This window comes from Leptodactylus fuscus, chromosome 5 (genome assembly GCF_031893055.1).
Source record: "Leptodactylus fuscus isolate aLepFus1 chromosome 5, aLepFus1.hap2, whole genome shotgun sequence".
Taxonomy (NCBI): Eukaryota; Metazoa; Chordata; class Amphibia; order Anura; family Leptodactylidae; genus Leptodactylus; species Leptodactylus fuscus.
Window position 1 is genome coordinate 215503002 of NC_134269.1, and position 14834 is coordinate 215517835.

Genomic DNA, 14834 nt, shown 5'->3' on the forward strand with positions numbered 1-14834 from the left:
TAAAGATACCGTACAAATTTAAATCACTTCCCAAATCAGTCTCAGTATACTTGTTATCCTGTGTGTGTACAATAAGATCACAATCCTATCAATCCAATCATATTCCCAATCTACAATGGGAGATCTGGACCCACTGCTAATCTCAGCACTTTGGCCAACCTCAACTTTTTGTATCCCAGTCACCATAAAGAGTCCAAAGAAAATTGTCATCTGTGTTTCCGGCAAGGTTTCTACAAATCTGTTTCTTTCTAAAAACTCAGATAGTTTTGCAGACTAGCAAACATTGTGATGGAGTTGACTTTAAAAAATAAAAAATATATTTAGAAATTTTCTAAAATTTTCTGCTGAAGAAATAATATTGATAGGAATACTCTAATATTCAGTATCTAACTTAGATTCAAAACCCTAAATAGTGATTTCAAAAAGAGAACAGTACAAGTGAAATGTATATGGATCTTCTTTTCTAACATTGGCTAAATTAAGATTTGAAGGATTTTTTTTCTACAATTGACTTATATCACCTGTTCTAAGGATGTGACTCAACTGTCAAACATGCACACTGAAAAGGGGCAACACGGTGGCTCAGTGGTTAGCACTGTAGCCTTGCAGGGCTGGAGTCTTGGGTTGAAATCCCGCCATTAACAACATCTGCAAGGAGTTTGTATGTTCTCCCCGTGTTTGTGTGTATTTTCTCCCATTCTACAAAAGACATACTGATAGGAAAAAAAAATGTACATTATGATCCCTATATGGGACTCACAATCTACATACAAAAAAATGAACACTGAAATTCATGGGACATAGAGAAACAGCTGATCATAGTCCTCAAGCCTCCCTAAAACTCCTGTTCTTGCGATTGATGGGATCTTCCTAATCAGATAACTACATTGTAATGTTGATGGTCCTTTTAAGAACCCTACTTTGGGTCATTCCTTTGGATATTCCTATTAAAAATGTATGAATGATTTTATAATTGAGCGTTACCAGTTCGGAATGTCCACTTTCTGATGGTGTCCAATAGTGACACACCCCTTTATTTAGGGGATTGGTAACACCCAGTTGTCCATGGTAAAGGAACCTTACCATGCAGAGTTATAAGAGACGATCATTCTGATTTCTTACTTCACGAGTAATACAAGTAGGTACTAAAACAGATATTTCACTATTGATGACAGGCCCAAATAATTACCAAATTATACTGTATTTAACTTGATATAAAGATTTTTAAATATCCATAATTTAAATTTTTGCCTGTTTATATTGTTTAGTACAAAAAGTTACACTGATTCCAACACCATCACTATAGTAGCAGGTATCACTATATGTACAGTACATTCTATAGACACCATTTTACACATATTGATTAGGATTGAGCATATGATTTCTTTATAAACACAGTTTATATCAATAGTTAGGAAATAATTTTAATTTAAGTTTTTTTTTTCTTTCTTCTTCACTCTGTTCCCCTTATCTTCTAACTTTAACATGTAAACTAGTGCAGGATGCCGGTCAAGGTCACAGTAGCCTATCAAAGTACCAAAAAATCCACTTGTAGAATAAATTCAATAACGTGCCCCGACAGATCCAGCAGGAGAAGACTACCCCTTTTAAACGTAATTCAGGACCTAGACACTTACAGCTTTACCTATAACAAAAATGGAGAAATCACTAATTAAAAACAGCCTAGAATTTGATTTCATAGGATGCAGCAAATTGTTTTAACCAGTTATCTCTCCACTTCGTTGTTTCTGTTACAGGTAGCGTCAATATTTGACAGAAACAAAAAGCAGTACAATAAGTCAACTCTAGAATTAAGAAATAACTCTAGAATTGAATGCGGAATAAAATGCACCAAATCTACGGAAAGACCTTTCGGGACAAATGCTGTTAAAGATATACATAGAAAGCAAATGATTCTACCACAGATATACTGCTTTCAGTCAAAACCCTATTATAGAATCTTCCAATCCATATTTTAACTCTTAGATGGATACATATATCAGTAATTCTAATACATGAACTATTATAATTATTTTTATCATTATTTATATATTTATTTATAAACTGTCCAATGGTCGAAAAACTATGTAAATAAAGCTTCATTATACCACTACGTATGTTTTTAAATCTGTTTCCCCATACATCATGAAAGACTTTATAATTCCTATAGAGTAAAATAAAGATATGGTAATGTCTACTAGCCTGTAATATGCCAACAAAGGTATTTATTCTAGTAGAATAGGTATATCTCTAGGATATGCCAACGCTTGCTGAAGAGTTAAACATTCACAATTTAAATCTCAATATAAAGCAGTACTACCAGGCAATGTGACTCCTCAGTTTGACCCCCAATCATACCTTATATGATGCTCTAGAACATTGTATGATGTGAATATCCTTTGTTACTTATGATCTGGAACATACCTGACACATGAGATTTTCTACTGGTGGACAGTTCTTTAAAGTTTCATTTCCAATCCCGGAGTCATCGGCATCTATTAGACTGTCCACAGGAACATTGTGCTGAGCTTTAAGGAAAGCAAATTCCTGCTCACTTGGGACACAAACATCATAGGAATATGGCAGAGGTAATGTTCCAGCGTTGAATTGTGAAAGATATCTTGGATCCATCGGAGGATATAGACTTGTACTCAAGGATCCAAATGAAGAAGATTTGGAATCCTTGTACTTGGAGACAACTGCAATAATCACAGTCAACATGAAGAGGAAGGAAATCAATGCCAAGGCTATGACCAAGTAGAATTGTAGATGGGACTGAGATTCCTCCTTGTTAGACTGACTGCTCAGCTCAGGAAGGATCTGATGGAAATGATCAGCGACCACCATGTTTATAGTGACTGAAGCTGAGCGGGATGGGATCCCATTGTCCTTTACTAGAACCACAATTCCATGTTTCATGATGTCTCTTTCTTGAAATGCACGAGATGTCCTGATCTCCCCCGTGTGCTGGTCAATGGTGAAGAGTGATGGTTCTGAAGATTGTAGAAAGTAAGACAACCAGGCATTGTGTCCAGAGTCAGCATCCACTGCCACCACTTTAGATACTAAAGAGCCTTGTTCAGAGGTCCAAGGAACCATCTCAAATGTTGTGCTATCGGCCTCTGGTGATGGGTACAGAATGAGTGGTGAATTATCATTCTGGTCTATGATACTTATTCTTAGTGTTGTACTGCTGTTCAGAGATGGAGATCCATTGTCTCTGGCAATGATCTGGATAATAAATTCTCGATGCTTCTCATAATCAAATGACCTCTGAGCATAGATGACCCCCGTTACTGGATTCATGGAGATGTAGGAGGACAGGGGATCTTCTTCATTACTTCTAGACATTGTAGAATAAGTTATCTTAGCATTGTCTTCACTGTCCATATCTCTTGCTTGAATATTAAATATTGAAGCTCCTGGTGAATTATTTTCGGGTATAAATGCAGTATAACCTGATTTCTCGAATACTGGGGCATTGTCATTAACATCTGATACATCAAGTCTAATAACTTTTCTAGAAGTCATTTCTGGAGACCCCTTGTCAGAGGCTTGTATTGTGATGTTATAGGATGAAACCTTTTCTCTATCTAGATTACTCTTTGTGACAATTTTATAAAAATTATCAGTTGATGATATTAATTCAAATGGTAAATCTCCTATTATTATACATTGGACATCACCATTATCTCCTGAGTCTGGATCATGGACTTTGATCAGAGCCACCACAGTCCCAGGGGCAGAATCCTCAGGAATAAGATTTGATGATGAAGTTATGGATATTTCTGGAGCATTGTCATTTTCATCTATGATTTCTAGTAAAACCTTGGCTTTGGTTGCCAAACTTCCTCCATCTTCTGCTTGAACTGAAATTTCATAAAACTTTGATACTTCATAATCTAGATATCCCTTGGTTTTAATTTCTCCATTTTTAGAATTGATATAAAATGCCTGCAGAATATTTTGTGCTGTGGTTCTAATAGAATATGTGATCATCCCATTGACACCTTCATCTTCATCACTTGCACTGACCTGCAGAATTGTTGTATTCACTGATATATTCTCCCTAACACTTACTTTATATACATCCTGTGTAAATACTGGAGAATTATCATTGATATCATTGATGATGATATTTATTAGGGCAGTGCCTGTCTGTACAGGATTTCCCCCATCAGAAGCTGTTAGAATGAGCTCATGCTTGTCTTGTGTCTCTCGGTCTAGAGGTTTCTCTAGTATCAGCTCTGGAAATACACTGCCATCAGTGCTGACCTTCTCTCCAAGAGAAAAATACTGGTTTGTACTGAGTCTGTAACTGATCTGAGAATTAATACCTAAATCCTGATCCTCTGCATTTTGTAAAAGAAATCTTTTTCCGGGGGATGTGGATTCACTCAATTCTATTCTAATTATATCAAGAATAAATTTCGGAGGATTGTCATTTATATCCTGAATATCTATCTTTATACTGAAGACATTTATAGGATTTTCAACCACAGTATTAAATGTAAGGACACAGTCAGCTGCAGCTCCACACAGTGTCTCCCTGTCTATCCTATCAGCAATGTAGAGGTTTCCATTATCCAGATTTATATTGAAATATTTCTCAGACATATCAGATACAATATGTAATTTCCTTCTGGAGAGATCCTTAACATCTAGTTGAAGATCCTTTGCTATATTCCCCACAATTGAGCCTTTTCTTAATTCTTCATTAATAGAATAATGAATCTGAGCAGAGACTGAATGACACAGCCAGGACAATAGGAAGGGAAATATTACTTGCCATCTGAGTCCTTGTATTGCTTGTCCTTCCTGCAGTTGTAATCCAGCCATCCTTCTTCTCTCCAGAAATATAATTGTATAATACATTGATATAATCCAGTAGAATTAGAAGCAAAAACAATTCCCTTCTTTATGAGTCCTATATCCAGCACAGCCAGGACTGAAATGCTGTGTATTCCTTCTTGCAGTTGAACACTGCCTGCATCATGGAGGTGATTCTGGATTTGCAGAATATTTTCCTTATTGGTGAACAGCGGCGCTCTGAGGCGTATATGGGGAACTACAACATCAGTGACTTTAGGGTAATTCCTAAAAGATATTACATATGTATACTTTTTTTTATTATTATTAATTAGTTTTATAGTCGAAAACTTTGATTCTATACTAGTAAAAACTTCCAGAAGGCCAAAATATATATTTGCAAAAAAAATATTTATAGAATATAGTATAGAAACAATATATAAGCAACGAAAATCTGGAGTATTGTGAAGGCAATGTAATGATTTTTCTTCTCTAGATGTGACGTTAAGTCTCTATAATTTCTTATTTACATTTTTACCATGTGCTGCAAAGTTCCAAATGTGACCATAAGATGCCATCCAACTGACAGAGGCCAAAATAGGGCCCTTTTTGCTTCTGCCATATCAGTAGTGATCAGCATCCTTATTCTATTATGTAGAATTGTGTAACATGTATATACACAATACTCTATGTGTTTTTATACATTGAGGCTTATGGACATGCAACTGTGTTGTTATACATTGGCATTCATCAGCATTTTTTATTAAAGGTATATGTCAGAGAATACTCTTAGCATATACATCTGACAAAAAAGCTCAGAAAGGATGTGAACAGAGTCTATTTAGACTTAGCATACCACATACCTAAGAAGATCAATATGAGCAGCATGGTGGCTCACTGGTTGGCATTGCGTCCTTGCAGAGCTGGGGTCATATATTAATGCAATGTAATATTTTCTAATAGATTATTTTGCCCACATTGTTTACATTCACAAATCGGTTTCTTTGCAATTTGTTCTACTATATGCGATGAAAAGCTACAATTGGTAGATAATTGAGACTATTATATATGTTACTTGTTGTTGCACCAACATATTCCACAGATATTTGTCAGTCACTGACAGATAGGGCTCACAATCTGACACCTAAAACTGACCCTCACAATCACAAGCTTCAAGAAGGCCCTGAACTCTTTGCAGACATTGCTCTTGGTTGTATACTGCATCATTAACATAACTTATTGGAGGGGCTTTCCATGATTAAGTGATCAATATAAAAAATTAGAAACATCCCTTTAAATATGTTTTACTGAGCCATTGAACCATTCTAGGTTAAATCTAGAAAGCACAGATGTTCTACCTTATCACCTTTACTAAACAGGTTTTAACTTTTCAGACATTCTGCATGTAGCATATCCATAGGATATTCTATAAGTAAAAAAAAAAATCAAGTCAACTGTTTATTTAATGTGTGAATATCCTGTGGATATCATGTGGATATATTATAAAAATATGGGATTGGAATTCCCCTTTAAATACACACTTAAAAGTGAATGAGAAGGATCATCTGGTCGTGTTTTAGACTTCAAAGAAACAGTAGAGCAATAGACACTACTACAATGTACTTCTCACCCAATCAGCAACACTAACACAGATCATGTGATGCCTGTTATGACCCCACTGAACCAGGAAGTGCTTTCTTATTGGTTCTTTAAAACTATTGGCTTGGTAAGTAATCTTACTATGGCAGTAACAGCAGCATTCAGTGCCAAAGCTACCCGCTGTCCTAACTATAATATGAGTATATTATTGGATTTATACAATGTATTAGTCCAAGAGGCGTACAATCCATTGTATTGAATATAAACTGAGAACATATTAAAAAAAATAAAATTATCAAGTAGAATTAAATTCTACAGAGAGTAAATTCTGACATATGTTGCCAAACCTGTGTATCAGGCTTTACAAGTTAAGCCATCACTACATAACTATCACCCAAAAAACATTTACATAAATTTTATACAATACATAAATATACTATGAAATATCAATTTTAGAAGAATCTGTAGTTATTGTAAAAATTAACTACTTATAAGATGGTCATCTCAAAGATGAGGTATAACCTATATAGAATATAAGAGATAAAACATTGTGAATAAAAAATCTGGTCTAGATCAAGGCTGTTCTTGAATACGTACTTGTAATTCGGTACATGAAGAGTTCTTCAAACCTTCGCTTCCAATCCCGGAGTCATCGGCATCTATTAGACTGTCCACAGGAACATTGTGCTGAGCTTTAAGGAAAGCAAATTCCTGCTCACTTGGGTCCAGAGTTACACAAACATCATAAGAATATGGCAGAGGTAATGTTCCAGCGTTGAATTGTGAAAGATATCTTGGATCCACTGGTGGATATAGACTTGAACTCAAGGATCCAAAGGATGAAGATTTGGACTCCTTGTACTTGGAGACAACTGCAATAATCACAGTCAATATGAAGAGAAAGGAAATCAATGCCAAGGCTATGACCAAGTAGAATTGTAGATGGGACTGAGATTCCTCCTTGTTAGACTGACTGCTCAGCTCAGGAAGGACCTGATGGAAATGATCAGCGACCACCATGTTTATCGTGGCTGAAGCTGAGCGGGGTGGGATCCCATTGTCCTTTACTAGAACCACAATTCCATGTTTCAAGATGTCTCTTTCTTGAAATGCACGAGATGTCCTGATCTCCCCCGTGTGCTGGTCAATAGTGAAGAGTGATGGTTCTGAAGATTGTAGAAAGTAAGACAACCAGGCATTGTGTCCAGAGTCAGCGTCCACTGCCACCACTTTAGAAACTAAAGAGCCTTGTTCAGAGGTCCAAGGAACCATCTCAAATGTTGAGCTATCGGCCTCTGGTGATGGGTACAGAATGACCGGTGAATTATCATTCTGGTCTACTATACATATTCTTAGTGTTGTACTGCTGTTCAGAGATGGAGATCCATTGTCTCTGGCAATGATCTGGATAATAAATTCTCGATGCTTCTCATAATCAAATGACCTCTGAGCATAGATGACCCCGGTTACTGGATTCATGGAGATGTAGGAGGACAGGGGATCTTCTTCATTACTTCTAGACATTATGGAATAAGTTATCTTAGCATTGTCTTCACTGTCCGTATCTCTGGCTTGGATATTAAATATTGAAGCTCCTGGTGAATTATTTTCTGGTATAAATGCAGTATAACCTAATTTCTCAAACATTGGGGCATTGTCATTAACATCTGATACATCAAGTCTAATAACTTTTGTAGAAATCATTTCTGGAGAACCTTTGTCAGAGGCTTGTATTGTGATGTTATAAGATGATGTTGTTTCTCTATCTAGATTACTCTCTGTAACAATTTTATAAAAATCACTTGCTGATGATAATAACTGGAATGGTGAATCACCTTTTATTATACATTGGACCTCACCATTATCTCCTGAGTCTGGATCATGAACTTGAATTAGAGCCACCACAGTCCCAGGGGCAGAATCCTCAGGAATAAGATCTGACGCTGACATTATAGTTATCTCTGGAGAATTGTCATTTTCATCTATGATTTCTATTAAAACTTTGGCTTTGGCTACTAGACCTCCTCCATCTTCTGCTTGCACCGAAATTTCATAAAATCTTGATACTTCATAATCTAATTGTCCTCTGGTTTTAATCTCTCCATTTCTGGAATTAATAGTAAACACTTTAAGAATATTTTGTGCTGTGGTTCTAATAGAGTAAGTGATTTCACCATTGAAACCTTCATCTTCATCACTTGCACTGATCTGCAGAATTGTTGTATTCACCGGTATATTCTCCCTAACACTTACTTTATATACATCCTGTGTAAATACTGGAGAATTATCATTGATATCATTGATGATGATATTTATTAGGGCAGTGCCTGTCTGTACAGGATTTCCCCCATCAGAGGCTGTTAGAATGAGCTCATGCTTGTCTTGTGTCTCTCGGTCTAGAGGTTTCTCTAGTATCAGCTCTGGAAATACACTGCCATCAGTGCTGACCTTCTCACCAAGAGAAAAATACTGGTTTGCACTGAGTCTGTAGCTGATCTGAGAATTAATTCCTAAATCCAGATCTTCTGCATTTTGTAAAGGAAATCTTTTACCTGGTGATGTGGATTCACTCATTTCTTTTTTAATTGTATCCAAAATAAATTTTGGAGGGTTGTCATTTATATCCTGAATATTGATCTTTATACTGAAAACATTCAGTGGATTTTCTACCACAGCATCAAATGTAAGAAGACAGTCAGCTGCAGCTCCACACAATGTCTCCCTGTCTATTCTATCAGCAATGTAGAGGTTTCCATCATCCAGATTTATACTGAAATATTTCTCAGGGATCTTAGACACAATGCGTAATTTCCTTCTAGAGAGATCCTTAACATCTAGTTGAAGATCCTTTGCTACATTCCCCACAATAGAGCCTTTTCTTAATTCTTCATTAATAGAATAATGGATCTGACCTGAGACTGAATGACACAGCCAGGACAATAAGAAGGGAAATATTACTTGCCATCTGAGTCCTTGTATTGCTTGTCCTTCCTGCAGTTGTAATCCAGCCATCCTTCTTCTCTCCAGAAATATAATTGTATAATTCCTTTTTATAATCCAGTAAAAGTAATAGTAGAAAATAATCCTCTTCCTTGTGAATCCTATTCCTAGCACATCCAGGACTGAAATGCTGTGTATTCCTTCTTGCAGTTGAACACTGTCTGCATCATGGAGGCGATTCTGGATTTGCAGAATATTTTCCTTATTGGTGAACAGCGGCGCTCTGAGGCGTATTTGGTGAACTGCAGCATTAGTGACTTAGTTTAGGTTGATTCCTAGCAGATATTATAAAGTATGATTTCTAAAAGAGCATTTTAAAAGAAACTCTACAATACCATGAAATCCAGAGAATATGTAATATTCTTATTATATCTAATTTTAAGTCTATGGTTACATTTTTTTTTATTTTCATGTCAAATTTGTTAGGAAATCTTCATATATATATATCCGTCTTCCATGCACCTGACAATAGATGAAAGAGAGTTCTTTAGGACTCTTTTTGGCTGATAAACTTTTTAATATAATGGAAATTGCTTTTGGCTTCACTGTCCTATAAACAGAGGGCTTAGGAATAAAGTGTATTTTTTTGTATATGTTAATATTACAGTCAATAGCTATTGTATGCCATTAATACAACAGCAAATGTTACAGCTTTCTGTCAGAGGTTTACATAAGGATCCTCAAAGTATATGTGTGTCAGAGGAATTAGACATGATGTGAACAGGGCTTAATTCGAACAGCTGGATATATTGTATCCCACCTGTACATATAGTCTAGTAAGTATAGTATTAGGTATACAATACAGGTAAATGTAATGGCCAAGAAAACAGAGGTTAGATAATATGATAAAAATGATCATATTGTATATATATATATGTTAATAATCTAGATATATTCCCAGGTACATCTTACTATTACTCCTACACTACTTTCTTCAGTTAAGAATATCAAACTCATAACATTACATTAAATTACCAGTTTTCTGGTCTTATAAATTACCTATACTTAGGATAGGTTATCAATTGAAGATCGGTAAGGGTCCAATGCTCAGGACCCCTTCTGATCAGCTGTTTGAGGAGACCACAGCATTTGGGTGAGCGCTGCAAACTCCTCACAGAAAATCAAGCACAACACCATACATGTCTATAGTGACTGCACTATATCTCATCTCATTGCCTTGAATGGACTGAGATGTGAACAAGCCATGTGACAAATGAACACAAAGTCACTTGGCTTGTGAAGAGAGCTGAAATGCAGTGGATATGGGTGTCAGACCCTGCTGATGTTCACTTAATAATGACCGGGCAACCACTTTAATGCCTCCAGAGTTCTATGTAAGAAATGACAGATTGCTTTCCAAACACCTTTGTGCATTATGCAATAAGTATGTCCATTGCCCATTTCAACAGTCACTGGTTAAACCATATGTTTCTAGAATGCATGAGCCATAGCTTACTCTATGGGTTTGTTTGCACTACAAGTTTGGGCATCTAATACAGTTTAGATTTTAGACCATTTTAATAAATATGTCTTATACACATTACTCCATGATACTCTACTTCCATGTCTTTGCCAAACCAAAAACTTTCTCATCAGCCAAACCAAAGGCTTTCTCATCAGCCTTCCCATAAGGCATTTTGAAAGGATGTTCCCGATATAAATCTACCCACTAGTATAACTCTATAATACAGATATCTTTATCTAGAAAACTCTATCATTGTGACAATTTTCTAGCTCACTAATGCCAAATGGCTGAAGCTAAATCATTATCCAATATCTAAATCCATATCATAATGTTTGTTTCAAAATAAATTTAAATATTTTTTTTTTTTTTAGCAAATAATTGTAATATGAAATCTCTATGACACATGAACCTTCACTGTACAAGTATATTAAAACTGCTAAAGAGATGGTCCACTTAACACAGAAGTATAAGAAGTAAAAATCTGGATTAGATCAAATTTGTTCTTGAATACATACCTGTGTTTCTGCAGATGAAGAGTTCTTTAAAGATTCACTTCCAATCCCGGAGTCATCGGCATCTATTAGACTGTCCACAGGAACATTGTGCTGAGCTTTAAGGAAAGCAAATTCCTGCTCACTTGGGTCCAGAGTTACACAAACATCATAGGCATATGGCAGAGGTAATGTTCCAGCGTTGAATTGTGAAAGATATCTTGGATCCATTGGAGGATATAGACTTGTACTCAAGGATCCAAATGAAGAAGATTTGGACTCCTTGTACTTTGAGACAACTGCAATAATCACAGTCAACATGAAGAGGAAGGAAATCAATGCCAAGGCTATGACCAAGTAGAATTGTAGGTTGGACTGAGATTCCTCCTTGTTAGACTGACTGCTCAGCTCAGGAAGGACCTGATGGAAATGATCAGCGACCACCATGTTTATAGTGACTGAAGCTGAGCGGGATGGGATCCCATTGTCCTTCACTAGAACCACAATTCCATGTTTCATGATGTCTTTTTCTTGAAATGCACGAGATGTCCTGATCTCCCCTGTGTGCTGGTCAATGGAGAAGAGTGATGGTTCTGAAGATTGTAGAAAGTAAGACAACCAGGCATTGTGTCCAGAGTCAGCGTCCATTGCCACCACTTTAGATACTAAGGAACCTTGTTCAGAGGTCCAAGGAACCATCTCAAATGTTGTGCTATCAGCCTCTGGTGATGGGTACAGAATGACTGGTGAATTATCATTGTGGTCTACTATACATATTCTTAGTGTTGTACTGCTGTTCAGAGATGGAGATCCATTGTCTCTGGCAATGATCTGGATAATAAATTCTCGATGCTTCTCATAATCAAATGACCTCTGAGCATAGATGACCCCCGTTACTGGATTCATGGAGATGTAGGAGGACAGGGGATCTTCTTCATTACTTCTAGACATTATAGAATATGTTATTTTAGCATTCTCTTCACTATCCATATCTCTGGCTTGAATATTAAATATTGAAGCTCCTGGTGAATTATTTTCTGGTATAAATGCAGTATAACCTGATTTCTCAAACACTGGCGCATTGTCATTAACATCTGATATGTCAAGTCTAATAACTTTTCTAGAAGTCATTTCTGGAGAACCTTTATCAGAGGCTTGTATTGTGATGTTATAGGATGAGACCTTTTCTCTATCTAGATTACTTTTTGTGACAATTTTATTAAAACTTCCTGTTGATATTAATTCAAATGGTAAATCTCCTATTAATATGCATTGGACCTCACCATTATCTCCCGAATCTGGATCATGGACTTGAATTAGAGCCACCATGGTTCCCAGAGCAGAATCCTCAGGAATAAGTTCTGATGATGAGGTTATCGATATTTCTGGAGCATTGTCATTTTCATCTGTTATTTCTATTAAAACCTTTGCTTGAGCAGCGAGGCCTCCTCCGTCCTTGGCTTGTACAGATATGTCATAATATTTACCTACTTCATAATCTAATTGTCCTTTTATTTTAATTTCTCCAGAGTTCGGATTAATAGCAAAGGTTTCAAAAATTACATTTTCTGATGTTTTTATTAAATAGGTGATCTGACCATTGACACCTTCATCTTCATCACTTGCACTGACTTGCAGAATTGTTGTATTCACCGGTATATTCTCCCTAACACTTACTTTATATACATCTTGTGTAAATACTGGAGAATTATCATTGATATCATTGATGATGATATTTATTAGGGCAGTGCCTGTCTGTACAGGATTTCCCCCATCAGAAGCTGTTAGAATGAGCTCATGCTTGTCTTGTGTCTCTCGGTCTAAATGTTTCTCTAGTATCAGCTCTGGAAATACACTGCCATCAGTGCTGACCTTCTCTCCAAGAGAAAAATACTGGTTTGTACTGAGTCTGTAGCTGATCTGAGAATTAATTCCTAGATCCAGATCTTCTGCATTTGGTAGTGAAAATTTTGCTCCTGGGTAGGCTGATTCGCTGACTTCTAATGTTAATGTAGCATGATGAAATGTTGGAGAATTGTCATTTGTATCTTTGATATCGATCTTAACACCAAAAATATTTAAGGGATTTTCTATCAAAGCATCAAATGTAAGGACACAGTCAGCTGCAGCTCTACACAATGTCTCCCTGTCTATCCTATCAGTAATGTAGAGGTTTCCATCATCCGGATTTATATTAAAATATTTCTCTGATGTTTTAGATACAATACGTATTTTCCTTCTGGAGAGATCCTTAACATCTAGTTGAAGATCCTTTGCTACATTCCCCACAATAGAGCCTTTTCTTAATTCTTCATTAATAGAATAATGAATCTGACCAGAGACTGAATGACACAGCCAGGAAAATAAGAAGGGAAATATTACTTGCCATCTGAGTCCTCGTATTGCTTGTCCTTCCTGCAGTTGTAATCCAGCCATCCTTCTTCAATTCAGAAATATAATTGTATAATTCCTTGTTATAATCCAGTAGAGTTAGAAGCAAAAACAATCCTCTTCTTTATGAGTCCTATATCCAGCACAGCCAGGACTGAAATGCTGTGTATTCCTTCTTGCAGTTGAACACTGTCTGCAACATGGAGGTGATTCTGGATTTGCAGAATATTTTCCTTATTGGTGAACAGCGGCGCTCTGAGGTGTATTTGGGTAACTGCAGCAGCAGTGACATTAGCTTCATTGCTAACACATGCCACTTGCAATTTTGTATACTCATATGTATAAGTATGTTTTTGGATGATTTTTTTTTAAAATTTCGATATTACTACTAGACCAACTAGTCTTTATATACACAGAGCTATACATATATACAGAGAAAATATAAGTAGTTAAAATTTTTCTTTATTTATCTCAGTGGTGACATCTGTTGTCATGATCAGTGGCAAATGGATATGACCATAAATGCAGGAATTTTCTATATTTCATGATTTCCTTATTGAGACCAGATTATCTTCTTGTGTATGATACCTTGGCCATATAAGGAAATCATGACTGGGATTCTACCAAGCACCAGAACATAGAAAGTTCCAGAAAATATTGCAATTCTTATGTTTTGTAAAAATCTACATTTTATGTTAATATATGAACAAGACCAACACAACATCGTATATTAAACATAGTGTTCCCAAAAACCACTTACGAAACCTCTCGTAACAATCTCATAACAATACCTCACCTCTACTGTTGTTTATAGGAAGTTTGTGAAAAGCGTGTCGCATTTCACAGCTCCAATAAAACACAGAGGACATAGGTACATATATGTCAGGTCCTCTCTTTTCCCTGTTTCTTTTGACAGCTTTGTATTTCTGAACCTTCAGAACACGGAAATTGTCCTGATGGCCGACAGCTGCACAGAGTGACCATAAGGTCACAGTTTGCCCCAGGCTTCAGGTTATACACCCTTGGCCTGTGCAATTTAATCATAGTGTGCATGGTTAGAATATTTCCTAAACTCCATT

General features: G+C 36.3%; 2 protein-coding genes across 17 annotated transcripts in view; both read right to left on the reverse strand.

Moving 5' to 3' along the window:
- Positions 1 to 14834, reverse strand: part of LOC142204076 (protocadherin gamma-B1-like) — a 225754-nt gene that overhangs the window by 55638 nt on the left and 155282 nt on the right. The window contains exon 1 of one of the 16 annotated variants that reach the window (XM_075275303.1): positions 7006 to 9535. The exons of the other annotated variants lie outside the window; for them this stretch is intronic. Within the exon in view, the coding sequence (XP_075131404.1) occupies positions 7006 to 9420 (2415 nt within the window). The 5' untranslated portion in view covers positions 9421 to 9535. Of the gene's footprint in view, positions 1 to 7005; positions 9536 to 14834 lie in introns of those variants that run through there. 16 annotated transcript variants of the gene reach the window in all.
- LOC142204084 (protocadherin gamma-B1-like) lies at positions 9516 to 14075 on the reverse strand. Its single transcript, XM_075275343.1, has 2 exons — positions 11389 to 14075; positions 9516 to 9650 (listed from the first exon to the last, which is right to left on the reverse strand). Exons 1-2 carry the CDS (start codon positions 13798 to 13800, stop codon positions 9516 to 9518), a joined length of 2547 nt encoding a protein of 848 aa, XP_075131444.1. The 5' UTR covers positions 13801 to 14075.